Source organism: Onthophagus taurus, chromosome 5 (assembly GCF_036711975.1).
Source record: "Onthophagus taurus isolate NC chromosome 5, IU_Otau_3.0, whole genome shotgun sequence".
In the NCBI taxonomy this organism is placed as follows: Eukaryota; Metazoa; Arthropoda; class Insecta; order Coleoptera; family Scarabaeidae; genus Onthophagus; species Onthophagus taurus.
The window spans coordinates 1,462,540-1,490,041 of NC_091970.1; the positions used below are offsets into that span (position 1 = coordinate 1,462,540).

General features: G+C 33.7%; 5 protein-coding genes and 1 long non-coding RNA gene across 8 annotated transcripts; 2 read left to right on the forward strand and 4 right to left on the reverse strand.

The window, feature by feature from the left end:
- The first annotated feature begins 230 nt into the window (after window positions 1-230).
- LOC111413541 (adenylosuccinate lyase) lies at window positions 231-27,370 on the forward strand. The gene is made up of 3 exons (XM_023044551.2): window positions 231-521; window positions 17,059-17,354; window positions 26,305-27,370. Exons 1-3 carry the CDS (start codon window positions 366-368, stop codon window positions 27,320-27,322), a joined length of 1,470 nt encoding a protein of 489 aa, XP_022900319.2. The 5' UTR covers window positions 231-365; the 3' UTR covers window positions 27,323-27,370.
- Window positions 523-1,617, reverse strand: LOC111413543 (uncharacterized). 2 transcript variants are annotated; one of them, XM_023044555.2, is made up of 4 exons: window positions 1,257-1,617; window positions 1,041-1,201; window positions 822-985; window positions 523-746 (listed from the first exon to the last, which is right to left on the reverse strand). In XM_023044555.2, exons 1-4 carry the CDS (start codon window positions 1,542-1,544, stop codon window positions 544-546), a joined length of 816 nt encoding a protein of 271 aa, XP_022900323.2. In that variant the 5' UTR covers window positions 1,545-1,617; the 3' UTR covers window positions 523-543. The 2 variants fall into 2 exon arrangements, with proteins under 2 accessions (XP_022900323.2, XP_071051920.1); XM_071195819.1 differs by having other exon boundaries at window positions 800-985.
- LOC111413542 (uncharacterized) lies at window positions 1,727-3,094 on the reverse strand. 2 transcript variants are annotated; one of them, XM_023044553.2, is made up of 5 exons: window positions 2,736-3,094; window positions 2,341-2,669; window positions 2,136-2,284; window positions 2,003-2,084; window positions 1,727-1,955 (listed from the first exon to the last, which is right to left on the reverse strand). In XM_023044553.2, the coding sequence occupies exons 1-5, from the start codon at window positions 2,811-2,813 to the stop codon at window positions 1,760-1,762; spliced, it is 834 nt and encodes a 277-aa protein (XP_022900321.2). In that variant the 5' UTR covers window positions 2,814-3,094; the 3' UTR covers window positions 1,727-1,759. The 2 variants fall into 2 exon arrangements, with proteins under 2 accessions (XP_022900321.2, XP_022900322.2); XM_023044554.2 differs by lacking the exon at window positions 2,341-2,669 and having other exon boundaries at window positions 1,730-1,955; window positions 2,736-3,085.
- Window positions 7,352-10,211, reverse strand: LOC111413544 (uncharacterized). The gene is made up of 2 exons (XM_023044556.2): window positions 9,696-10,211; window positions 7,352-9,644 (listed from the first exon to the last, which is right to left on the reverse strand). The coding sequence occupies exons 1-2, from the start codon at window positions 9,801-9,803 to the stop codon at window positions 9,252-9,254; spliced, it is 501 nt and encodes a 166-aa protein (XP_022900324.2). The 5' UTR covers window positions 9,804-10,211; the 3' UTR covers window positions 7,352-9,251.
- Window positions 10,621-11,997, forward strand: LOC111413546 (uncharacterized). The gene is made up of 3 exons (XR_011640332.1): window positions 10,621-10,726; window positions 10,778-11,487; window positions 11,547-11,997. It is a non-coding gene; the product is annotated as an uncharacterized lncRNA (long non-coding RNA).
- Window positions 15,671-16,825, reverse strand: LOC111413545 (smooth septate junction protein snakeskin). Its single transcript, XM_023044557.2, has 4 exons — window positions 16,620-16,825; window positions 16,198-16,394; window positions 16,013-16,142; window positions 15,671-15,948 (listed from the first exon to the last, which is right to left on the reverse strand). Exons 1-4 carry the CDS (start codon window positions 16,668-16,670, stop codon window positions 15,841-15,843), a joined length of 486 nt encoding a protein of 161 aa, XP_022900325.1. The 5' UTR covers window positions 16,671-16,825; the 3' UTR covers window positions 15,671-15,840.
- Window positions 27,371-27,502: the final 132 nt, after the last annotated feature.

The following is a 27,502-nucleotide window of genomic DNA, read 5'->3' on the forward strand; positions in this document are numbered from 1 at the left end:
TTTTTAGACAAGTTAAGGATAAAAATAATTCATTTTTCCTTTAATTACAAATCATTTAAATTTTTTGCGTATTTATGTCAAAAAAAAGCATAAACAATTTATGTCTATATTTAACATAAAATTATTTCAAAATCAAATTACGCATAAGAAATTTTTATTAGATAAAAGAGGTCATGACATTAATGCAATAATTATTAATAAAACGGCAAAAACATGTTTACGATTATTTAAATTATTTATTTAAGCGTTGGTACCACTTCACTCTGGTCTTGTCTCACTTCACTCGGCGTTTTTTTGTTTTGACATAAAGGTGAATTTGAGGTTAAGTGATTTTTTAAGTGATTTTCGAAGTTTAATTAATAAAAATGGATCAGGAAATAATGTCTCAATCGGAATTTACCACGTATCGGTCCCCGTTATGTACCCGATACGCTTCCGACAACATGAAATACAATTTCAGCGACCAAAAAAAATTTTCGACTTGGCGTAAACTTTGGATTAATTTGGCGAAGGCGCAAAAAGTAAGTTTAATTTTTAGTTTATTCAACAAATATAATTTTCACTACAATTAGTATGATAATCAGGTCTCACAATACGTACTGATTTTTGTCGAGGATACCTTTTCTTCCGTTTCCGGAAGCACATACAACAAGATTTCGGCGATCTACTTCTCGATCGAGATCTACTACAAGGTTCACATCTTTGATTATCTTGAGTAGTTTTCGATTCTTTCATTTTGACTTCGTCTGGGTATTAAAAAAGTTAGATTTTTGATTAATTTTTTTTTTGGGTCCTCTACTTTTTTTAACTTTTTTAATCACCTATTGCTAAAGCAGGTTTGTTTTGGCGCATCAAAGCTTCCTGACATGGTACACACACAAGGAAACCTTCAGTGGGAACTTCAGTTTGAATTTTTTTTTGTCGTTGAGGACGATTTGAGGAGGATAAAGCCGTTTCTGAGGGTAATTCTTCTTTATAACGTTCTCTAAAGATTTTTAACGATTTTAGGTTATTTTTTTTTGTTATTTTGATTAACTCACTTTATGGGTAATAAAGTTTCTAATTTATTCGCGTTTATGATTGTTGTTAAGCTCGTTTGAACGATTGCGGGGTTATAATTTAAACATTTTGCGGTATTTGCGGCATCTTTCATTATTTTTATTGTCCAAATTGTGTCGTTGCAATTAATTTGTTGGTACCCCTATTAAAAATGGTAATAATTTATAAGATTATCTTTTTAAAGTTGTTTAAGTCACCTCGTTCGCATTGTCCAGGGCTTTACAATCAATGTTGAGACGATTTCCATGTTTTTTTGATAATTTTTGACGTTCTGGTGAAATTCCCGATGATTCGCTTCCATCATCCAGTGAAGTTAATCGAGTTCGATTTGGTGGTGGAGGATTTCGTTTTAATTGTTGATGTTTTGGGCATGTTTTTGGACAAGTTCTTGACGTTACTCGTTGATTTTGAATCATTTTTGTTTCGCTGGATGACGATTTATTGGAATGCTTATCAGGGGATCGTAATTTTGTAGATCTTGACATATTAAATTTCTTTTAAATAAAAAATCAATTTTTTTCGTTATTAAATCATCTTGTCAATTTTAAAACGTCAATTAAAAAATTAAAATCCCTAAATAATAAATTATTTATGGTTTATGTTGGTATTACTTATAAAATTTATGTTGTTTTCCTGATTTTAGTAACTAGTAAATAGAGTTGAGGTTAAAACACTAAAATCCCTAAATTCTTTTTATAAATTATTTATTTATTTGACTTTGAGCTAAAAATGGGTTATGTAAAGGAGTCATATCGACTGGTTTTAACTTCCTCGAAGCCCACATTGTCTTCTGAATAGCAGAAACTGTTTTTGAGTCATTAATTTTCTCAACAATATCTTTTTTCTCTTCGTTTCTACCACTTTCTTGCATATCTCGTCCATAATCCCCCTTCATACTAATCAAAACAAATAGAACCGATTTATTCAAATCAAATCAACTTACTTTTGAGGTTCCCTATCTTGATATGGGTCATTTCTTCGTTTTTGGGTACTCGGATACTCATTATAATCCCCAATTGGTGGACCTAACCAATTAAAATTTAACATGTATAACTCAATTTCTTGTATTTAATTACCTTTTCGTTGTAAATTCGGGTCAGTTTGAGATATTGAATCAACACTATTAATTTCCGGTGCGATTTGAGTCGCTTTATGCCCACAAGCTGTGTTGCAGCAAGGTTGATGCTGACTTTGGTCAGTACCAAGCTTTAAAGAGCGAATCATGCTAAAAAGAAGTGTAAAAATTGAAATGTGTCAAAGTCCATAGCAACTAATACCAACCAAACAATACATAATCCATCCATTAAAAACACAAAACCGGTGATTATATACAACAAAGTGTACAAAAAGAAAAGATGCGATTGTATTAAAGGTGATATCCCACAACAAAAAAGGAATAGAAGCCCTCCACCAACTGAAAATAAAATCCAAGCTCTCCAACCGATTGGAAAATAAGTCCAAGTGACGATTATATCGACGAACGTAATGAATAAATAAGTTATTGGGATTCCGTATAAAGGGGCGAACACCCAATGGATCGAGGATTTGGTGTTAAGGTGACCTTGATTTGACGCAACTAACGCAGAAATTAAGCATAATAACGATAAAAACTACAACAATTAATGGGAAATAAGAGATTACTTAATGTATATTTTACATTAAACAAAAATACTTACAAATTCAATAAACCTAACCTCATTACACGGTCCTCTTCTTCGATCTTTTTTACAACATAACACATTGCATTCACCCATATTAATTTTTTTACGAATCCGTCAAAAATTAAACGTGACATCTTGTGATGTTAATTGAAGTTAATTTAAAAAAAAATTTCGGTTGGTAGTTATGTCATGTTATTTTTGAAAATTCAGTGATTAAGCTTTAAATTTTCATCACATCTTATTGGGCGAAACCACCAAATCACATAGGATGCATATTTAATAAGGGATTTTGTAGTGTCATAGTGACATTTTGTCACAATCAATTTACTAAAATATCAAAGCAGCTTTTAAGCGAAATTAACGAGTCTATAACGAGTATAAATCAAATTGGATTAAAAGTGATGTCATTTCTGATATGGTGGTTTAGTATTGTGATAAGATAGAATGAAATCGCTTTAGATTAAATGAGCCAATCTTTCCAGATAAGATTTGATATTTAATGTGTAGATTACACCACATAAATATAAATAACGGCCTTCTTTTTCAATTTGAAATGGTTTTTGTATAAGATTATAATAAATTTCGTTAGATGGCGCTCTAAAAGCTAGAAAGTGCTATTAAATTGTTGTAAATTAAAAAGCTCCTGCCTCCAATCCATCTCCTCTTCCCTCAACTCACTGTACTCCACCAGCAGATGGTGTAAAGACTCCCAGCCTTCCCCACATAGTCTGCACCCTCTCTCCTCATCCTTCATCCAATATCTATTCTTCATTGCCACAGCAAAACCTCAATCATCAGGTACTTTGGTAGCCCTTCCGCTACAATTTCGGCATATTCTGGGTTGTACCTACTTTCCCTTATCGCTCTCCTTCTGTCTTGCATTACCACATCCTTCTCCAGTTATTTCCTGAGTCCATAGTAGGTGGGATAAATTCTGTAAAATGTTAAAAATTGGCTTCTTGTGACTACTAGTGTAGATCATGATGACGACGATGAGGTACTCCATCCATCTTTGACTTCTGATACTCTTTTCAAGTTTGCAACTCCTGACATGTTCCAACTCATCGTCTTCTGGGTTTTTCAACCGGTTTCTTGCATTTGCAATATATTACATTACATTACATTACATAGAATACATATCGGGTAAGCGGACCAACCAACCTTGCACCGCGACCCTAAGGATCTATTGTACCCCGATAGATATCGTTATCAAATTTCACCGTGCAGTCCAATGCTCAAAGGCATAAAACATGCTCAACCGTCTCTGCTTCCTCCGCACATAGTCGGCATTCAACATCGTCGGCTAAACCCAACAAGTTGAGATGTGCTTTTAATCGGCAGTGCCCAGTAAAAACACCCATTAGAACTTTTATGCTACTACGGGCAAGTCCTAAAATATTCCCGGGTCTCATTCCAGGAGAACTGGTCCACAGTAGGCGAAGTCTCACAGCCCACAGTCCAATCCTATATTTGGCCATCGCAAATGATACACCAACTGCTGGTTCCGGCCCCACAAACGCTTCAGCGCTGCCATCTCGTGCTAGCTTATCTGCCGCTTCATTGCCAGCAACCCCAGAGTGACCCGGGACCCAGATCAGAGAGACTCTGTTATCACAACTCAGTGTGTTTAATGTTCTCTTACAATCATTAACCAGAGCCGACACCGTTTTCACGGCTTGCAGCGCCTGGAGAGCGGCTTGACTGTCTGAGAAAATTCGTACTGTCATGTTCTTCACCCCTCTTTCAAGAAGGATTTTAGCACCCATGTCAATAGCAAATACTTCCGCCTGGAATACAGTACAGTACGTACCCAGGCTGTAGGCTTGCTTAATTCGAGGTGTCTAGCAGTATACTCCTGCTCCTACCCCTTCAGGCGTTTTTGATCCATCTGTGTACAAGCAAATGTCTGCCCGAACCAGAGAATTTTCATTTTCGACCCAGGACTGCCGCTCAGGCAGTACAATCTGGTATCGAGCATTAATCACTGATAGTGATACCGCCAAATCTGACGGCATTGATAGCACAATATCAGTGCTTATAATGTCTTCCGCAGCCTATTGGTACGACATGTCGGAACAGTTTTGAGCATATTGCTTAAATCTGTAAATGGTTGTTCTAGCCACTTTCTCTATATGCAAATGCAGAGGAGATAAGCCAAGCAGAACCTCCATTGCTAGAGTTGGCGTTGTGCCTATCGCACCAGAGATTGCCAATCCAGCTACTCGTTGAATTCGTGAAAGTTTACTGATAACTGAAGTCTGTCGGACTTTCCTATACCAGGCTGCTGCTCCGTATGTGATCATAGGGCCCCAATATTTTCCACAAAGATAATCTAGCTTTGTGCAAAACTCTCTGCAAATCTCCATTCCATGACAGGGTTTTGTCTAGGATTACTCCTAGATATTTGACTTCCTTTGAGAAAGGAATTTCTTCACCTTGGATAGTTGGGCAGATTAGTCCATCCAACTTTCGCTTCCCGGTGAAGGGCACAACAATTGTCTTTTGCGGGTTTATTGAGAGGTTCTCTCCCTTACACCAAGCGCAAATGGTATCTAGGGTCACCTGGAGGACTTTAGATATCCTCGGCAAACACGTTCCTTTGACCATAACGACAATGTCATCAGCATAAGCTTGTATTTCCACACCAACGGCTTCGACTATCGCAATAAGATCGTCAACTAGGAGGGACCAAAGCAGGGGAGATAACACCCCTCCCTGCGGGCAGCCACCTCCCGGCCTGAAGCGTATCGTATCACCGTGGAGTGAAGTAGAAACTATTCTACTATCTGGCATATTGCGGACCCAACCCGCTATAGTTGCTTCAACGCCCCTGTCAAGAGCAGCTCTTTCAAGAGATTGTGGTATTGCGTTGTTGAACGCTCCCTCTATATCCAGAAACGCACAAACCAAGATCTCTTTATCCTGCAGCGTCCTGGATACTCTACCAACTAAGTTGTGTAGAGCCAATACTGCTGATTTTCCCGCTTGATAAGCATACTGGTGGCGACTCAGTGGACCAGATACCAATGGCCCCGTACAGATATACCGTTCCAGAACTTTTTCAAGGGTTTTCAGCAGAAATGACGTTAGGCTGATGGGTCGAAAGGCATTAGAAGTAGGGACCGAACGGCCCGCTTTGGGTATGTAAGATACCCGTAAAAATTTTTACCAAAATTGGCAACAACAAAGACCTCCCCTGCTGTAATTTGCAATATATGCGGCGAACTTGGAAAAGAGACTGATGAAGGGGCAAATGGGTGGGGTGGTGATAGGAGGAACAAAGGTGCACGCCTTGGCGTATGCGGACGATTTTGTGGTGGTGGATAGACAGGCGGTGGAGATGGAGGAGATGATGGAAAGATATTTTAAGGTGAAAAGGTTGGAGATAAACGTCGAGAAAACAAATATAATGAAGTTCTGCAAAGAGGGGAGAAGAAAGAAGAAGGAATGGAGCTGGCAGGGAAGAGAGATAGAGCAAGTACCTGGGATATGGGTTCGCGGAAAGTAATAAGGTCGGCGCGCACGTGAAGGCGATGGCAAAAAGAGCGAACAGGGTGATGGGACAGGTTTGGGGATAGGGGGAAAGAACTTTTGGGAGGGATGTGGGAAAAAGAAAGATTATGTTTGATGGCTTGGTAAGGAGCACAATGATGTACGACGCAGAAGTATGGGGATGGAGAGAACAAGGATTGCTGGAGGATATACAAACACGGTATTGGAGATGGGTACTAGGGTTGGTAAGGGAGATTCCAGGGTATGTAGTGAGGGAGCAGGTTAAGGTGGATGCAGTAAAGGAGAAGAGCAGTGAAGTATGAGGAAATGATAGAACCAAGATCGCATTGTAGGATCCTGGAAGAGTGCTGGAGGGAAATTAAGGAGAGGAGGTTGATCTATGGGCAAATAGACAGGGAAGAATATTATAGAAGAGTGGGATATTTACTAATTGGGATCGAAAACAGAAGAGCGGAAAGAGGTGAAATGTCGAGAGAACTGAATTGTAAATATAAAAAAGAATAAAACGCTTGTTATTAGTCCTCTACAAGTAGGAGGAATCTAAGCAGTATTTAGCTTTTTGCAAAGCAGTATTTTGTCTCCTTAAAGCAGTATTAAGTCTTCTGCAAGCATTATCTGATTTCCTACTAGCAATATGTGATTTTTGGCAATCTTGAAGCAGTCTATTCTAGTCTTTTGCAACCTGCAAACTGTATTTAGTCTCCCTCAAGCAGTATTAAGTCTTCTGCAAATAATATCTGTCTTCCTGCAAACATTATCTGGTGGGCTACAAGCAATATTTCATTTTTTCAATCTTCAAACAGTATCTAGTGCTCTATAAGTATTATGTAGTTATCTGTAAGCATCATTTAGCCTTCTGCAAAGCAGTGTTTAGTCTCTTTCAAGCAATATCAAGTCTTATAAAAACATTTTCTGGTGTCTTCCAAGCACTACGTCATTTTTAGTAATCTTAAAACAGTATCTAGTCTTTTGCAAGTAGTATCCTTTACATTTTAGTTTGTGGTACAAAATTTAAAACATAAAATAAGGTTATACATAACATTATTAAACACTTCCTTTTGAAATTCATTGAGTGAATGAATTTTAATGATTTTTCTTAAATTGGAAAATAGAAAATATGTAAAAAGTAATAAATTTATTAATACAAATTGATCAATACAAAAAATTGGACGGATTATTGATAAAAATGCAACAAAAATATACAACTTAACCTAAAATTATTAATCTTATTAGCCTAATCGATAAAAGGAAATTAATTTGGACCAAAATCCCTTTTATATTTAAATGTAAAAACCGCATCAACGAAATAAACAATCCCGTTTACGAATGCGCAAACGCTACAACCGATTAGTAAAGGTAATAAATACATGTTTGGGTGAAAAATCCTACTTTTAAAATAATTTTTTTATATTTTTCATTATGAAATGATGAAAAAATCATTTAAAATGTTAAGTCAACGAAATTGTCATGATATGTACCTAACTTCATAATACAGGACTGTTACATCGCTACGGGTTGGTTGCCCGCACTCTACGTCACACTATTTGCCACGCCCAGTTAACTGTCATTGCGTTTTTAGAGGTTATATGTTACACAATAAAAGATTTATTTTTGAAGTTAATATGATTAAATGAGCCAATGCTTTTCCAGATAAGATTTGATACTTAATGTGTTGATTACACCACATAAATAAAAATAACGACCTAATTTTTTAATTCGAAATGGTTCTTAAATCAGATTACAATGAATTTTGTTAGATACGCTGGTTCCAAGAGATCGTTGGTTAAAAATAAGGGAAATTGCTCGGCATTCCTAGAAGTTATTCATGAAATTGTATCGCAAGATGGTTACCAAAAATGTTGACCGACCAACATAAAATGCAAATAATGGAACTTATTGTCTGGAAAACGGTTTTGTAGAGTCTATAGCTTGAGGAGACAAAACGTGGGCATATTCCAGAATCAAAAAAAGGCTCGATGACGTGGTAGAGATATTTATTATCAAATTCTTAAAAGTACACCAAGCTAGAAACTAAGAGGAAGGTTAACGAAAGGAATCAGGCCTCGTTTTACAATCACAATTGGGAAGTTAGAGTCCCTATAGTACAGACCTAGTTCCTTCCGATTTTCATTTGTTTGTATCTTGGAGCAGTATTTAAGCAATATCAAGTCTTGTGCAAGCATTATCTGATCTCCTGCGAGCCGCATATAGCTTTTTATAGTCATTTGTGATTTTTGCCAATCTTCAAACAGTATCTAGTCCTCTACAAGTAGTATCTACTTCTCTGCAAAGCAGTATTAAGTCTTCTGCAAAAAATATCTGGTCTCCTCCAAACATTATTTGATTTTCGCCAATCCTCAAAGAGTATCTAGTCCCATAAGTAGTATCTAGTTGTCCTTCGAGCAATACCAAGTCTTCTGAAAACATTATCTGGTATCCTACAAGTACCATGTGATTCTTGCCAACCTTAAAACACTACCTAGTCCTCTACAAATAGTATTTAGTTTTCTGCAAAGAGTATTTATCCTTCTGCAAAGCAGTATTTTATCTCCTTCAAGCAGTATTAAGTCTTCTAGAAGCAATATGTGATTTTTGGCAATCATGAAGTAGTATCTAGTCTCCTATAAGTAGTATCTAGTTGTCCTTCGAGCAATATCAAGTCTTCTGAAAACATTATCTGGTATCCTGTAACTACCATGTGATTCTTGCCAACCTTAAAACACTACCTAGTCCTCTACAAATAGTATTTAGTTTTCTGCAAAGAGTATTTATCCTTCTGCAAAGCAATATTTTATCTCCTTCAAGCAGTATTAAGTCTTCTAGAAGCAATATGTGATTTTTGGCAATCATGAAGTAGTATCTGGTTGTCTGCAAAGCCGTATATAGTTAATTGGAAAACAGAAAATTTGTAAAAAGTAATAAATTTATTAATACAAATTGATCTATACAAAAAATTGGACGGATTATTGATAAAAATGCAACAAAAATATACAACTTAACCTAATCGATAAAAGAAAATTAATTTGGACCAAAATCCCTTTTATATTTAAATGTAAAAACCGCATCAACAAAATAAACAATCCCGTTTACGAATGCGCAAACGCTACAACCGATTAGTAAAGGTAATAAATACATGTTTGGGTGAAAAATCCTACTTTTAAAATGATCTTTATCGGTGAATATTAATATGGCAGTTATTATGTTAAGACAAGCGGCGCAAATCGAAAACATGGTCGAAGTTTTATAACCGATCGCTTCATTAAACAAAAAACTCGTAAACATTACGCACATTATTAATAAATATCCGGAGAAACTGGTGTAAATTACGCCCAAATGGTGTAGATGCCCCTTAATTATGTCTTGATTTTGAAGTGGTTCGTAAATTAGTCCGATACAAACGATGCACAAGCTCTAAATAAAATAACAAAAATAATCAAATTTATTTTTCGTTTAATAACTCACCATTTCAATTATTTTTATTACAACGTGCCAATTAGATTTAATTCTTTTCCTTAAACTTTTCTTTTTCGGCAAATCCACCTTTTCATCCTCCGCTTTGTCATCTTCCATTTCGACTTGGCCGATTTTAATTTTTTTCGGCACCTCGTAATACGTTTTTACCGGTTTAAATCTGACGGTGGGCTCAATTTTGAAGTTTTTTTTGAAATTAATTTTTTAAAATTCGACCTCTTTCAAGACACGTTTCATTCAAACTGTCCTTACTGAAGATGTTCTTCTCGTCCGTTAAAGGTTCTAATTTTTTTAATTAACATCAATTGACCCTTTTAACCGTATACCACACTAAAATTCGTTTTGTACCTTTATTTCTTCACGCCCACGTAAAATAATTACTCTAGTTGTTCGGTATGATTCATCTCTTAATGATTCAAAACGGTTTTATTTTAATTTCGTTCTTATTTGTTTATTTGGTTGTTTTCTTATGCGTTGTTTATCATTACGAGTTTAAAAACAAACTGAAAAATAACGTAATGACAACAAAAATACGTAGCATAATTGCCGACCTTGAAATATTGCACTCGAACAACGCATACAGATGGAACTTGTAATATATTTGTAATTCTTTACGTGTTGTTATTTGGTATTGGGTTGGTTATTGCGTGTTATGTAATTATTAATTTTATTATTTAATATCACCATTTCCCCCGCCCTGTCAGCTGTTATTCTATTCTATGAGTTTGCTGTATATTTTTAGAGGTTATATCGTAGACGTATTCATATTAACTTCAAAAATAAATCTTTCATTGTGTAACATATAACCTCTAAAAACTTAATGACAGTTAACTGGGCGTGGCAAATAATGTGACGTAGAGTGCGGGCAACCAACCCGTAGCGATCCTGTATTATGAAGTTAGGTACATATCATGACAATTTCGTTGACTTAACATTTTAAATGATTTTTTCATCATTTCATAATGAAAAATATAAAAAAATTATTTGCAAACAACCATTTCGTTTTTAAACTTTGCCAATTTGTAAGTATTACTTAATTTTAAAGTTAATTTTTCAAACATTCCAAAACGTAGTGTTTATGTTGTGCTGGAGCTTTCGCCAGAAAATTGTACCCTTTCGATTTACAAACAACGATATGGTCTGATAACGTAGCCTTTGCCCAATATGGTTACGTATTCATTACTGGTACGTTGATCATTGCATACATTATTTTGGAAGATGCCGGTAGTTCTACGAGAGTCATCGAAATATGTCTTTTGATAATTGGGGCTATACACAATAAATTGGCATGTATTTTCGTATTAATCGAATATTTCAAACACACCGATTCGATTTGGTCGATGCGAACTGGTGGTGATACCGAGGAAATTGTATGGGATCTTGACCAAATGGATGCTGCACTTTTAGTAGCGATTTGCGCTTTTTGTTGTGGAGGAATAATGGTGGTTGATTGTTTGTTGCATATAGCAAAAAGAAATTTTGCTTTTTGACAAAATCTAATCTGTGTATTTTCTACAATAAAAATGTTTTTTATTATTCGTCTCTTTCATAATCACAATGAAGCCAAATATTAGACCTAATATACAAAATACCTAACATTGAAATGTTCTAACACATATCTGTTGGAGTTAGATGAATATTTTGTTTTGAAGTTAGAAATGTCATAATAGACATCAAAAAATATTATTTTTTAATATTTATAATCGGTTTTTATTATTCCTAAATGGCAAGGGCGAAAAATTTGTTTGGGAATAGCCATTTTATTTTTAAAATTTTCCAATTCGTGAGTAATGCAATAATTTTATTATAACTCCGTAATATTATATTGATTTCATGTCGTAGGGTTTATGTTTCGCTGGAGCTATAGCTCGAAAATTATATCCTTTCGATTTACAAACAACAATATGGTCCGATAATTTAGCATTTGCCCAGTACGGTTACGTATTCATTATTGGTTCGTTTATCGTTGCGTACATTGTTTTAGAAGATAGTGGTAAATCGACAAGAGTCATCGAAATATGTTTACTGGCGGTCGGCGCCATACACAATTTACTCTCATGCATTTTTGTATTAATCGAATATTTCAAACACACCGATACGATATGGTCGATGCGGACTCTCGGCGATTTCGAGGACAATGTATGGAGTCTTGAGCAAATGGACGCGGCACTTGTGGTTGCGATTTGCGCCCTTTGTGCAGCGGGAATTATGGTCATCGATTTTATGTTACATATTGTAAAAAAAAACTATGCGTTTTGAAAATCCCATTGTATTTTTTATAATAAAAACGATATATTTTGGTTAGAAAGTAAAAAAGTTAGGTTAGAAACAATTAAATGTCAAAATTAAATATAACGATTTTTTGATACATATTGAAATAATCTTAATAAGAATCAAAAATGCTTTAATTTGATACCAAACACGATATGTTTGGGTTAAAAAATAAAAAAGTTAGGTAATTGTCAAATGTCAAAAATCGCCAATTTTTTTTTTTTTTGAATGAAGATATTTCGATAACAGTTCTTAATAAGAATCAAAAGTGTTTTAATTTGATACCAAACATGATATATTTGGGTTAAAAACTAAAAAAGTTAGGTTAGAAACTGTCAAATGTCAAATAATTACCGTGTTTTTGTTCAAAATTAAGATATCTCGATAATAGTTCTTACAAGAATCAAAAATGCTTTAATTTGATACCAAACATGATGTATTTGGGTTAAAAAATAAAAAAGTTAGGCTAGAAACTGTCAAATGTCAAAATTAAATGTAACGATTTTTTGATAAATATTGAAATGATTTTAATAAGAATCAAAAATGCTTTAATTTGATACCAAACATGATATATTTGGGTTAAAAAATAAAAAAAAGTTAGGTTATAAATTGTCAAATGTCAAAATTAAATATAACGATTTTTTGATAAATATTAAAATGATCTTAATAAGGATCAAAAATGCTTTAATTTGATACCAAACATGATATATTTGTGTTAAAAAGTAAAAATGTTGACTAGAAACTGTCAAATGTCAAAATTAAATATAACGATTTTTTGATATTGAAATGATCTTAATAAGAATCAAAAATGCTTTAATTTGATACCAAACACGATATGTTTGGGTTAAAAAATAAAAAAGTTAGGTTATAAACTGTCAAATGTCAAATAATTACCGTGCTTTTGTTCAAAATTAAGATATCTCGATAATAGTTCTTACAAGAATCAAAAATGCTTCAATTTGATACCAAACATGATGTATTTGGGTTAAAAAATAAAAAAGTTAGGCTAGAAACTGTCAAATGTCAAAATTAAATGTAACGATTTTTTGATAAATATTGAAATGATTTTAATAAGAATCAAAAATGCTTTAATTTGATACCAAACATGATATATTTGGGTTAAAAAATAAAAAAAAGTTAGGTTATAAATTGTCAAATGTCAAAATTAAATATAACGATTTTTTGATAAATATTAAAATGATCTTAATAAGGATCAAAAATGCTTTAATTTGATACCAAACATGATATATTTGTGTTAAAAAGTAAAAATGTTGACTAGAAACTGTCAAATGTCAAAATTAAATATAACGATTTTTTGATATTGAAATGATCTTAATAAGAATCAAAAATGCTTTAATTTGATACCAAACACGATATGTTTGGGTTAAAAAATAAAAAAGTTAGGTTATAAACTGTCAAATGTCAAATAATTACCGTGTTTTTGTTCAAAATTAAGATATCTCGATAATAGTTCTTACAAGAATCAAAAATGCTTCAATTTGATACCAAACATGATATATTTGAGTTAAAAACTAAAAAAGTTAGGTTAGAAACTGTCAAATGTCAAAATTAAATATAACGATTTTTTGATAAATATTGAAATGATCTTAATAAGAATCAAAAATGCTTTAATTTGATACCAAACATGATATATTTGGGTTAAAAAATAAAAAAGTTAGGTTATAAATTGTCAAATGTCAAATAAGCGCTTTTTTGCTAAAAATTAAGATATCTCGATAACAGTTCTTAATAAGAATCAAAAGTGTTTTAATTTGATACCAAACATGATATATTTGGGTTAAAAACTAAAAAAGTTAGGTTAGAAACTGTCAAATGTCAAAATTAAATATAACGATTTTTTGATAAATATTGAAATGATCTTAACATGAATCAAAAATGCTTTCATTTGATACCAAACATGATATATTAGGTTCAAAAATAAAAAAGTTAGGTTAAAAACTGTCAAATGTCAAAATTAAATATAACGATTTTTTGATAAATATTGAAATGATCGTAATATGAATCAAAAATGCTTTCATTTGATACCAAACATGGTATATTTGGGTTCAAAAATAAAAAAGCTAGGTTAGAAACTGTCAAATGTCAAAATTAAATATAACGATTTTTTGATAAATATTGAAATGATTTTAATAAGAATCAAAAATGCTTTAATTTGATACCAAACACGATATGTTTGGATTAAAAAATAAAAAAAAGTTAGGTTATAAATTGTCAAATGTCAAATAAACGCTTTTTTTTTACTAAAAATTAAGATATCTCGATAACAGTTCTTAATAAGAATCAAAAGTGTTTTAATTTGATACCAAACATGATATATTTGGGTTAAAAACTAAAAAAGTTAGGTTAGAAACTGTCAAATGTCAAAATTAAATATAACGATTTTTTGATAAATATTGAAATGATCTTAATAAGAATCAAAAATGCTTTAATTTGATACCAAACACGATATGTTTGGGTTAAAAAATAAAAAAGTTAGGTTATAAACTGTCAAATGTCAAATAATCACTGTATTTTTGTTCAAAATTAAGATATCTCGATAATAGTTCTTAAAAGAATGAAAAGTGCTTTAATTTGATACCAAACATGATATATTTGGGTTAAAAACTAAAAAAGTTAGGTTAGAAACTGTCAAATGTCAAAATTAAATATAACGATTTTTTGATAAATATTGAAATTATCTTAATAAGAATCAAAAATGCTTTAATTTGATACCAAACATGATATATTTGGGTTAAAAACTAAAAAAGTTAGGTTAGAAACTGTCAAATGTCAAAATTAAATATAACGATTTTTTGATAAATATTGAAATGATTTTAATAAGAATCAAAAATGCTTTAATTTGATACCAAACACGACATGTTTACGTTGAAAAATAAAAAGTTAGGTTATAAACTGTCAAATGTCAAAATCGCCATTTTTTTTTTGCTAAAAATTAAGATATCTCAATAACGCTTGGAGATAAATAGGTCGAGTTTGCGCTCATTTTAAAGGATTTTTAATTTTCTATCCATTTATGTTAAAAAGGAACAGTTTTATAACAAAAAAATTTCTTTCTTTTTTAAACTTAGTGTATTAAATTTGTCGAATTTAATATTAGCACCATCTATTGGTGAATAGATTAACCGCCATTTAATTTGAAAAATTTTGACAATTAAACTGTCAATACATTTTCTTCGATTTAATTATTTATTTTAATGGGTAACAACATCAAAGATTTATTCAAAAACGTCCATTTTATCCTAAAATTATTCCAACTTGTAAGTTATTTCATTTAAATCTTTTTTATTTAACCAAATTTTAATTTAATTAGGTTATTTGCCTCTCCGCTTGGATAATTTGGTACGTAGATCCCCCAGGAAAAGTGTTTAAAGATGTGGAAAGTCACGATACCATTTCAGTGGCCATCATCGGCTACGCATTCATCAGTTTCATCTTTATACTCACCTATATTTTCGCGGAATCTCAAGATTTCTTGGAAATTTGTTTCACACTTTTCGGCTTCGTCTATCACCTCGTTTCAACGATTTTAATTTTTATTTTGTACTCGGATTATAATGAATTTATGATGGTTAGCACGTCTTGTTTTTGGATTTCGATGGGAATGTTGACTTCGATTTGTGCAGTTCTTTGCTTAATCGATTTTATTGTTAAAGTTATCGAGATGAAAAATTAGATTTATTTTGAAATTGTCATTTTATTTAGAACCAAAATTGTTATTGTTATTAAAAATTAAAAAAAAATCTTAATGTATATTCAAAAAAGCTACTTCTATACACTTAATTAAGTTTTAATGCTAATTTAAAATATAAGTTAGCTGTTTTGTGAGCAGCACTATATCTTAATTTTAATCGCTCATCATTTTGGTTTTGAAATAATGAATCGATGATAAAACACTGTCTAAGATATAAATCGCCCCCATGATTATGCAGAGAGAACCCAAAGCTAACCCAACCTAAAATTGAAAATTAAATTAATGAATGAATAGACTTAAGTATGCAAAAAAATGATGAACTTACTTGTCGTTCTGTTGAAACATACAAGAACCTATGTTCGGCCATATATCCATGCCAATAATGTAAAGCAGCACTCCCCACCGCGAGCCACATAAAAATCCCCACGATATTCATAACGATATCAACGAAAGTGCTTAAAAAAGAAGCGAGAAATTATTAAAAAAATTTTAAGTCATAAATTATCTTACTGTTTGTGGTCACCCGTTGCAAAGCAATAACTAAACAATGAAACGGCTGTATAAATAAAGAACCCAACAAAAACTCCTGAAGCTACGATTTCAGTATCGGGGTTTTTTTCCTCATTCAAATTCCATGTGCCTCCAACTCCCAAAAATTGCCCGCCATAACCAGTTCGATAAAGAACCAAAATGATCAAATTTAGCACCTAAAACAAAAAAGAAATTTTGGAAATTTTTTATTGAAAAGATGAGATCATTTTTGATAATAAATAATTATTAATTGATAACAAAACCGCGCCTTGCCATTACAGCGCATGCGAATTGAACCAAAAAATGGGTCATTTTTAACTTTTTCTTCAAAATTACAAATACAACTTAAATAAAACCAAAAAAAAAACATTTTTAATTAATTAATTAATTAATTAACTCACCAACTTTAAAACTTTAATGATTATAGAACCAACAGTTGCGATATTCGTCATTTTTCACTTCAACCAAATAATTTCGAAATTAATAATAATTAAAATTAATTAATTTGATGTAGTATTTAAAGAATTCGTATTATTCGTTTAGTTCGTGGTGTAAACAGGTGTGTAAAACTGGCTCAAAATCCACCTTCATTCTCTTATCAGTTCTCTTATCAAGCTGATATTTGCCCAGATATGTTGAAATAATCCCCTTCTCTCTTTATTTCAGCGATAATGTATCGAAAATGTTTTGTTTAATTTGAGTCAGATAGGTTTATCTAGAACTGGTAAATTAAATATGACCTGTTTTTCTACGAAATTATTTAGAAAACATTCTTTCTTATTAAATCACCTTGTTTAGGATCTGATAATGTATTCATTTATTGTTTTTTGTTATTTTTAGCAATTGGGTCTTAACATAACCGATGCGCAAATCGAGGAGATGCAATCGAACGTTCATCGAATTGATTTTAAAGCGGCCCAAGAGGAGGAAAAATTAACGCGTCATGATGTGATGGCTCACGTTCACGTTTTTGCTAAGCAATGTCCAACAGCCGCTCCGATAATCCATTTGGGGGCAACGAGTTGTTTCGTTGGAGATAATACGGATTTGATTATCATTCGGGATGGATTCGATTTGATTTTACCACGTTTGGCGCGAGTTATTGATAATTTATCACGATTTGCTGAACAACATAAGTAAGTAAATACTAAATTAGAAGAGTAATTAAGGTCTTTTTTATTCAAAGCTATTTCATTGCCAAAATCCTACATTGCGATGTAGTTCTGCATGAAAAGGTTGGAGAAACTCTCTATAGATAGATTATAATGATAAAAGGATTAAGATATAATAATAAAGTATTCAAGTAGACTAGTTTAAGGTTATTGATCCATATGGACCAAATATTTCGAACGAAACAGAGGTCACTGAGAAATTATTAGCCGCTTCAAATGCAGAGCGACACGGATCGCTTAACTCGAGCCATAAGTTTATCGAGTTGTGATTAAACATATAATGCTGATTCATTCTGAATAGCGAACTGCTCTAAAAATGGAATTGAACAAAACCATGGTACACACCGAATTCTAATTCAGTTAAGGTCAAATTTTATTCATTTTACCGAAGTTACCAATAAAGCTCTATAAAAGTCATTAGTTGGTAAATCATAGATTTCTTTATCTTCATTTGATGAGCTCGACGATCATAATGTTGTAGATCCGCTGCCCCTAAACAGTGATTTTGAAATTGTGCCACGGCTCCATGGGAATCGCTGCCTCTTCGTGGAGGCGGTGCAAAATATTGTAGGCTTCCTTCCATTATATTTTATCTAACTCTAACCAGATAAAAAACAGAGGTGGAACCTGCGATGGGTTATTTTTTCTCCAACCCATCACATTAAATTACTTGGGTTGGGTTTGATTTTTCGTACGAAATCTTTGTCCCATGAAGAAACCAGTTTTTTTCTTGGCTGAGATTAAGTAATGAACACCGAGTGTTAAGAATTTCGTGTCACTGAGAATTGGGGTATTAAATTCCCAGCTCACCTCTCGTCCATGTAATAATAAGTACACGTGGTTAATAGAGGTTAAAAACATGTTGTCAAATTCTTACATTCGACCCTCATGTGCGTCGTTTTGCCACAGTTAAGACAAATATTTTGAGCCATAGCCAAAACAACGGTAGCAGCGTTTCACCTCGAGATTTATTTTTATGTCAGCCTTCAATTGCCGCTTTAACCTCTTTTGCCGTAATCGTGCAGTCCAAGTCAAGGAACTCAAGAGTGCTCCTGGTTTCTTATTATTTTGTGGTACAACCTGTACTCATTCGCTGTGCAACGCAGTGGGCTCATTCAGCTCTTCTATTCTGTTGGAGTAGCAAGATTAGTCGGGATGAGATTTTTTTAACTACATTTTGTGTTTCCAATGTCTGTTCTAATTCGAATATGACCCTTTCGACTTTATGTTGGTTGTTTCTGCAAAACGCAATTACCTCCAAGCCATTCTCCAGTTCCAACAGACCCATTTTAATGTTCATGTCGTTTCAATTTTTCAAGATAGCTTTTTTCGGGGACATTTGCGGCAAGCGTTCAAAAAGTAGTATATTCTAAGTAGATTCCTCAGTACCTATGGGTTGGAAATTGTTCCCCACCTTCTTATTGATGAATATGAAACCGAGATAATCATCTGTTGTCATTGCTTTTTACTGAACGTCTTAAATCTTTTATGCTAGCTGCTAAGTTCCTGTTGAGTCTCAGACCTATCAACCTACTGTGTTGGAGTATGAATGCTGAAGTGATTTGTTCGATTTGTCTATAAAAGAGCCATCTGTCTAACAACTATCTAACGCATATCAATCAAGCTGCACTCCTACGGTAGGGATGCCTTCAATGAAATCAGAGTTAAAACAGCGCCTTTACTACAACTACAAGAAAGAAAGTTTGTTTTAGCCTTGTCCATGTTTTTGTGGATATGTTTTTAGATTTGTTTTTGATTTTCCTAATGTTCCTGCAGATTATTGTTTAATATCTCGTTTTGTACATGTCAGGTTTAATCTTTGCCATTTGAATTGTTGTAGGAATACTGACATTGATAAGAATAAGATTAAATATACAATAAATCCATTAAATTGAGCAATATTCGTAGTTAATACTTCATTTCTCTTTTACTTTAATATACAGGGTGGTTCAGTTTTTAATCGGGAAACTTTACTAGGACGTAGTACTTGCCAAAATAACACAAGTTTTTTATATAAACATAGGGTCGCAACTCTTTTGTTTTCGAGCTATGAGCGATCAAAGTTGAGCTAAAAATTTACATTTTATTATTTATTTCGGCTATAAGTAAACCGAAGAATTTGAAATTTGGTATGTATTTACTACTGGTTAACATCTTGTTTTCTAGCATACCTTAAGCTTGGTTCTTTTTAGAAGAACTTTTTAACGCAATGCAATATTAACATAGAAAAATATGGGTTGTACAGCTCATTCTTTAGTGGTTCTTTTTTGTCTCTTTAGTTTTTCTCTTAAAATTGATAGTTTTTGCGTAAAAAAATAAAATATGTTACATTGCTCGGCAAAGCGCTCCCTACAAATAAAAAACAAAATTTTAAGTTGGCTATGGAAGATGTAAACTTACCAGGATTTTGGGCTAACACAATAACACAAATTATTTACGATTTCGTCTCTTGACTTGTTTTCTCATTAAAGTAATAAAAAATTGAATTAAATTTAAGTTAAAATAATCATTCAAAAGATAAGTAACATTTAATAATAAATTAAATAGTATACTAAAAAAATGGAAATTACAAGAGAAAAATGTTAAAAAACAAACAGAAAACTAATTAAGAATCAAAATGAAACAAATTTATCAAAAAAACTCATTACAAAAATAAACACAATTAATTTAAAAATTGTTCAAAATGCATGCCATTGTTATCAATGCATTTTTGGCATCTTGTAACAACAGAATTAACTGCTGCTAATATTTGAAACGGATTGTTCCTTAAAGTGTTTATTGGAGCGGCGTAAACTAGATTTTTCATATAGTCCCACACAAAAAAATCTAAAACGTTAAGATCAGGAGACTTTGGTGGCCAGGCAACGGGACCTCGGTTTGCCTCTTGATAATTGACAGGACCTAGTCGTCCTATCCGTCTATGACCATGCACGTACGTTAGCGCTGTAATGCGATGGTGCCCCATCCATCTGAAGCCAATGTTGCTCCAGATCACCTAGAGGAACGTCCGATAAACATTCCGCCAAATCGTTTTGCAAAAAATTTAAAAACATCGTTGCGTTCAAACGAGGTGGCAAAAAATAAGGCCCACAGAGGTTATTATTAATGACACTGTTAGGCAACCACATACACATGTATGTATATGTAAACATATAGTTAATAAGAGATGAGTAATGTGAGGTTATGTTAATTCAATAATAAAACGAGTAAGAGTTGTCCCGCGTTTTATTAAGAAGATTAAGCCTTTTTCAATCGTCTTTAAGCGTGCATCTATCAGGTTATGGGCCCAGATCGCGCCTATGTGAGTAAAGGACGATCAGTAGAAGAAAAAAAGCGAAAGTCGATTCGACCGGAACGTTAAAAAAACTAACCTAAAAAAAAATCGAACCTCGTCACAGACGATCACGTTGTTCTTTTTTGATTTATTGGTTATCACGGGAATTATGGCTAGCTCCAGTTTACCTGCTGTGGAAAAGCTAACAGGTCAGGAGAATTATAACACGTGGAAGTTCGCTATGCAAGCGCTTCTTGAGCACGAGGACTTATGGGGATGCGTCATCGGAAATTCAACGTATACCGCTGATATTAAAAGGGTGACAAAAGCTAGAGCAAAAATAATATTATCGGTAGATCCAATCAATTACAGTCACATACAAGACACCAAAACAGCACAAGAGGCTTGGGATAAATTACAGTCTACATTCGAGGACTCAGGCTTAACAAGAAAGGTTGGTCTCCTCAGGCAGCTGGTTACTACACGGCTTACAAGTTGTAAATCGACTGCAGAATATGTGAATACAATCACGACGACCGCACACAAATTAAATAGTTTAAATTTTAAAGTGGGCGAAGAATGGATCGGAGCGTTGTTGTTGGCAGGCCTACCTGAAGAATATAAACCGATGATCATGGGTTTAGAGAGCTCCGGAACCCCAATAACAGGTGACTCAATTAAAACAAAACTTTTACAAGATGTCAACCATACGGAAGATGCTGAGTCGGCGATGTACGTACAGAAAAAAGGTTCTTCATTCAAAAGTTTTCCCGAGAAGAAAAATAACAAAAAGGCCATACGATGTTATGCTTGTAACAAATACGGACATTACGCTTCGGAATGCAAAAACAAGTCGAATAAACAAGAAGGGGAAAACAATCCTAAGAGTAAACAAAAGGCATTTTTTGCTCTATACAGTTCTGTTAAGTTAAAAGAAGACCAAAGCTGGTATTTAGATTCATGCGCTTCATCTCACATGACACCGCATGCTGAACTAATAGAAAAAGCACAATTGCATACCAGAACTGAAGTGATAGCAGCTAATAAGTCAAAATTACCTTCCGAAAGCAAAGGGGAAGTATTTATTCATACCTCAGAAGACGATGAAGATGTCATTGTCGCGAAAAATGTACTACACGTACCTGATCTTGCAGTAAATCTCCTTTCAATCAGCAAAATAGTTCGTAATGACTATAATGTTATTTTTAACAAAACAGGATGCAACATAATTGACAAGTCAGGCAAAGTAATAGCAACCGGTACAGAAACTGGAGGAATTTACAAGTTAAATACCAAAAAAGTAAATGGGGAATCTGCTATGATTGCGACTTGTTTGGGAAACATTTGGCATCAACGCCTGGGACATTTAGGCAGAAAAGGGATGCAACTGTTAATGAAAGGTCTAGCCAATGGATTAGATGGGATGGAAATAACAGAAGATACATGTATTGCGTGTATTAAAGGGAAACAAGCGAGACTCCCTTTCAGTTTTAGTGGGAAACGTTCAAATAGCATACTGAACTTAATCCATTCTGATTTATGTGGTCCCATGGAAGAAACCTCAATTGGCGGAGCAAAATATTTCCTAACCCTAATAGACGATCATTCAAGAAAGGTGTTTGTTTATTTCTTAAAGGGCAAATACCAAGTTAAAAAAGTTTTTTCAGAATTCAAAACTATGGTCGAGAATCAAACTAACAAGAAAATAATAACTCTTCGCAGTGATAACGGTAAGGAATACGTAAACCATGATTTAAGAAATTTGTTGCAGAAGGCTGGTATCCGACATCAAACTACAGTACCATACAGCCCTCAACAAAATGGTCTTGCCGAAAGGATGAATCGTACCATCGTAGAACGAGCCAGGTCAATGCTGATAGCTGCCAAATTACCTACAAAGTATTAGGCTGAAGCAGTAAATACGGCAGTCTATCTAATAAATAGATCACCCGCTTTCGCCACAGGCCGTACACCAGAAGAATTATGGTCAGGAACGTTGCTAGATCTGTCGAATTTACGAGTTTTTGGTTGTCCTGCTATGGTTTATATACCGAAAGAAAAGCGTCAAAAATGGGACCCAAAGTCTGAAGAATTGATCTTCATGGGTTATTGTGAAGAAACCAAAGGTTATAGACTTATTAACCCTGTCACACGGAAGATAACAAAAAGCCGAGATGTGATTTTCTTAGAAAATGGAAAACATCCAGAAAATTCGGATCAGAGGTTACCAATGAAGATAACATTCCAACAAGAAAAGGAAGAAGAGGAAGGACAGAATGAGGTCAACGCGGAAAATAGTGAAACCGAAGAAGAAAGAGAAGAAACGGACGAGTCATATACACCAAATGAAGTATCGAAAGACGACTCGGAGGACCAGGCACAAGTCAAAGTACACGAAGTTCGAAGGTCTAGTAGACAACCCAAACCAAGGCTTATGGAAGACTTTGTTACATATTTCTCCTTAAGGCAGGATGGTGAACCCAGTACTGTTGAAGAAGCACTAAAAGGATCAAATAAGGAACAATGGTCAGAAGCAATGAAAGAAGAAATCAATTCCTTATTAGAAAATCAAACGTGGGATGAAGTGAAACCACCAGATGACAGAAAATTACTAAAAACAAGATGGGTATTGAAGATAAAAAGGAATCCTGATGGTAAAATAGAAAGATATAAAGCGAGACTAGTTGTAAAAGGGTGCAATCAAATAGAAGGCATCGATTATACCGAAACATATTCACCCGTCGTAAGATACAACTCGATCCGATATTTACTCTCCTTGGCTGTTAAATATGATTTGTCAGTGCATCATGTAGACGTAACGACAGCATACCTCCAAGGACCGTTAGATGAAGATATCTACATCGAAATTCCAGAATTTCTAAGATCATCGAAAAATGAACATAAAGCACTAAAATTAAAGAAAGCAATGTACGGATTAAAACAAAATGGGAGAGCTTGGAATAGGAAGTTATCTGATGTTTTGAATAACTTGGGTTACAACAAGTCAAACACCGATCAATGCATTTTTTATAAAGGGTCAGGCGATAACATGATTATAATTGCAATTTATGTTGACGATATAATGATCCTAGCAAATGATGAAGGAAAAATCAAGAAATGTAAGATTGAACTACAGGAACACTTCAAAATAAAGGACCTGGGAAAGGCCAGTAACATATTAGGTATGAGAATAACCAAGAACAGGAATTCTGTTTCTATCGATCAGACTGGTTACATCCGAAGAATTCTTGAAAGATTCAATATGGAGGATTGTAATCCAACCGCTACGCCTTGCGACCCAAACCAAAAGCTAAATGATGAAATGAGTCCAAGCAGTGTGAAAGAGAAAGAAGCTATGGCGAAGATACCATATAGACAAGCTATAGGAGCTTTATTCTTCCTTTGTCAGGTCAGCAGGCCAGACATAAGCTATGCGACGAATCTGGTCAGCAGATTTTGTAACAATCCTGGACTACCACATTGGAATGCAGTTAAACGAATTTTTAGATATTTGAAAGGAACAACTGAATTAAAATTAACTTTCAATAAGAGTTCAGATCAGTTTTTGGAAGGATACAGCGACGCTGATTGGGCGAACCACTCGGACAGAAAGAGCATCACTGGATACATATTTAAAATGCAAGGAGCAGCAGTTTCTTGGTCCACAAAAAAACAAAATACAGTCGCTCTTTCCACCACCGAAGCAGAATATATGAGTTTAAGTTCTGCATGTCAAGAAGGAATCTGGTTAAAATCACTAATATCAGAACTAGACCCAGATTATGCCAAAGAAGAAACTATCATCTACTGTGATAACAAAGGAGCTATAGATTTAGCGAAAACAAGTGGCTATCGACAGAGGTCGAAACACATTGATGTTCGCCACCATTTCATACGCGAAAAAATCGATCAGAAGGAACTAACTATCCGACATATAAATACCGATGAAATGGCAGCAGACAGTCTCACCAAACCCCTCTTCAGGTCAAAATTTATTTTTTGTAACAATTGTTTTGGATTATGTTAAGTTTTTTTTTAAATGTTAATGATTAACAGTAATATATGTTTAAGGGAGGGTGTTAGGCAACCACATACACATGTATGTATATGTAAACATATAGTTAATAAGAGATGAGTAATGTGAGGTTATGTTAATTCAATAATAAAACGAGTAAGAGTTGTCCCGCGTTTTATTAAGAAGATTAAGCCTTTTTCAATCGTCTTTAAGCGTGCATCTATCAGACACCCATCCACACATTAAAACTAAACTCTGTTTGGTAGGTTTTTGGACGTATTGCATGGGGATTTTCATGCTCCCAACTATGTAAGTTATGGTAATTTACGACACCCCTTCTTGTAAACGTGGCTTCATCTGTCCACAAAATCTTCTTACAAAAATTTTGGCCACCTACAGAAAGTTACTCTTTTAGGACCATCTTCAGGTCTTAAATTTTGTACAGGTTGAAAACGATAGGGTTTCCTGTGGTCCTTCTTCAGAGTTCGTAAAATTGTACTTCTTGAGACTCGTAAATTTTGAGCTTGAAGTAGTCTAGCAGCTATGCGACTGCTTAATGTGCTGTCATTATCAAAAAGGTTTAAAATTGCTCTTTGGTTTCTGTTATTTTGATTATTTCGTACTTGCTGGGTATTTAAACCATATTGTCGAAAACGTTGATGTGTATTGATAAATACCTGAGGATCAGGACATCTTCTATTAGGAAACCTTCTAGCGTATTCTCTAGATGCCGCTTCCGCATTTCCATCACAAAAACCATAAATAAAATGAATGTTCTTCTGTCGAAAATAATCGTGGCATGATCAATTTTTCCTAGTTTTTTAAACAATGATCAACAATAAAAAAATAATGATACTTTTACTTAATAACAATCAAGAAATATTTTCAATAATTGTCAACAATTAAGAGGATTTAACGTAACTAACAGCTCGTCTCAATACAAACATAAATTGTTTTTTGAAAATCAAAGCCAACTTTTAGAGTAATTTTAGCTAAGCATGGCGGTACATGGCACGACATTCCATTTTTTTACACAAAAACTATCAATTTTAGGAAAAAAACTAAACAGACAAAAAAGTACCATTAAAGAATGAGCTTTATAACCAATATTTTTTTATGTTAATACTCCATGGCGTTAAAAAGTTCTTCTAAAAAGAACCAAGGGGGTGGTGAATTTCATCCCCTTAGAGGGCGCTAGGGAAGCTTAAGGTATGCTAGAAAACAAGATGTTAACCAGTAGTAAATACATACCAAATTTCAAATTCTTCGGTTTACTTATAGCCGAAATAAATAATAAAATGTAAATTTTTAGCTCAACTTTGATCGCTCATAGCTCGAAAACAAAAGAGTTGCGACCCTATGTTTATATAAAAAACTTGTGTTATTTTGGCAAGTACTACGTCCTAGTAAAGTTTCCCGATTAAAAACTGAACCATCCTGTATACTTTTACTTCATTTTTATATAATAATATACAGTGTGTTAATTAATTATCGTACCCGACGTCATCATTAAAAGTGTATGCAACCAATATCGCAAATACTGTGATATTGGTTGCATACTTTTTCATATATAATTAGAATAAGTAAAAATTTGATCAACTAAATTTATTTCTTTTTTTTTATAGATCATTACCAACTTTAGGATTTACACATCTCCAACCAGCTCAATTAACCACCGTTGGAAAACGAGCATGTTTATGGATCCAAGATTTATTAATGGACGAACGTGATATATCACGTTGTCGCAACGATTTGAAATTTCGCAGCTGTAAAGGAACAACTGGTACGCAAGCTTCATTCTTAAAATTATTTGATAACGATCATAATAAAGTGAAAGAACTCGATGGGTTAGTGTCGAAATTGAGCGGTTTTACCGACTCGTTTCCGGTTACTGGTCAAACGTATTCTCGGCGAGTCGACGTTCAAATTTTGGCATGTTTATCGGGTTTGGCGAGTTCCGTTCATAAAATGTGTATGGATTTGCGCATATTAGCCGGGTTTAAAGAAATCGAAGAAAGTTTTGATGAAAAGACTCAAATTGGAAGTTCAGCGATGCCGTACAAAAGGAATCCAATGAAATGCGAGCGAGTTTGTTCTTTAGCGAAATTCGTAACCAGCCTTTATTTTAATACTATTCAAGTTCATTCAACTCAGTTGTTTGAAAGAACCCTCGATGATTCCGCTAATAGGCGGCTAACTTTATCCGAATCTTTCTTAACAATCGATTCGATTCTTTTAACTTTAATAAATATTACGAAGAATCTCGTCGTTTATCCAAACGTTATTAAAAAACACGTCCAAGAAGAACTTCCTTTTATGGCCAGCGAAAATATTTTGATGGCTATGGTGGGTAAAGGCAAAGATCGACAAATTTGCCATGAAAAATTGAGGGTGTTGGCGCAAGAAGCCGGGAATGTGGTTAAAATCGAAGGGAAAAGGAACGATTTGATTGAGAGAGTTAAAAATGATGAGTTCTTCGAGGTTATTTGGGCGGATCTTGATCAAATTTTAGATGAAAAGTTGTTCACTGGGAGAGCTGAACAACAAGTTGATGAGTTTTTGGAGGATTTTGTAAATCCTGTTATTAAGACTTACAAAAAAGCTTTGGAAAATGTTGGAGGAAATGAAGAACTTCAAATTTAGGGATTTATTAATTTGTTTGTTGTAAAATTAAAAGGATTTATTATGTAACGATTTTTAATGAGTTATGCAACCCATTTTACACCAAAGCAAATTAAGTTGCCTATCCCTATAATTTAACTCCAATTTTCACCTCCTCAAAAACATGATCTCCTGATACATTTCCAACCAATTGCACCAGTT

Coding starts and splice junctions, on each gene's coding strand:
- LOC111413541 (XM_023044551.2), top strand. CDS start 366: ATGGATCAGGAAATAATGTCTCAATCGGAATTTACCACGTATCGGTCC. Junction 522..17,058: donor ATTTGGCGAAGGCGCAAAAA/GTAAGTTTAATT, acceptor TGTTATTTTTAG/CAATTGGGTCTTAACATAAC. Junction 17,355..26,304: donor CGATTTGCTGAACAACATAA/GTAAGTAAATAC, acceptor TTTTTTTTATAG/ATCATTACCAACTTTAGGAT.
- LOC111413543 (XM_023044555.2), bottom strand. CDS start 1,544: ATGTCAAGATCTACAAAATTACGATCCCCTGATAAGCATTCCAATAAA. Junction 1,202..1,256: donor CCCTGGACAATGCGAACGAG/GTGACTTAAACA, acceptor CATTTTTAATAG/GGGTACCAACAAATTAATTG. Junction 747..821: donor CAAACCTGCTTTAGCAATAG/GTGATTAAAAAA, acceptor TTTAATACCCAG/ACGAAGTCAAAATGAAAGAA.
- LOC111413542 (XM_023044553.2), bottom strand. CDS start 2,813: ATGGGTGAATGCAATGTGTTATGTTGTAAAAAAGATCGAAGAAGAGGA. Junction 2,285..2,340: donor GATGGATTATGTATTGTTTG/GTTGGTATTAGT, acceptor ACTTCTTTTTAG/CATGATTCGCTCTTTAAAGC. Junction 2,085..2,135: donor CCCGAATTTACAACGAAAAG/GTAATTAAATAC, acceptor TTAATTGGTTAG/GTCCACCAATTGGGGATTAT.
- LOC111413544 (XM_023044556.2), bottom strand. CDS start 9,803: ATGGAAGATGACAAAGCGGAGGATGAAAAGGTGGATTTGCCGAAAAAG. Junction 9,645..9,695: donor TAATAAAAATAATTGAAATG/GTGAGTTATTAA, acceptor TATTTTATTTAG/AGCTTGTGCATCGTTTGTAT.
- LOC111413545 (XM_023044557.2), bottom strand. CDS start 16,670: ATGACGAATATCGCAACTGTTGGTTCTATAATCATTAAAGTTTTAAAG. Junction 16,395..16,619: donor TCATTAAAGTTTTAAAGTTG/GTGAGTTAATTA, acceptor TTTTTGTTTTAG/GTGCTAAATTTGATCATTTT. Junction 15,949..16,012: donor ATGTTTCAACAGAACGACAA/GTAAGTTCATCA, acceptor TTTCAATTTTAG/GTTGGGTTAGCTTTGGGTTC.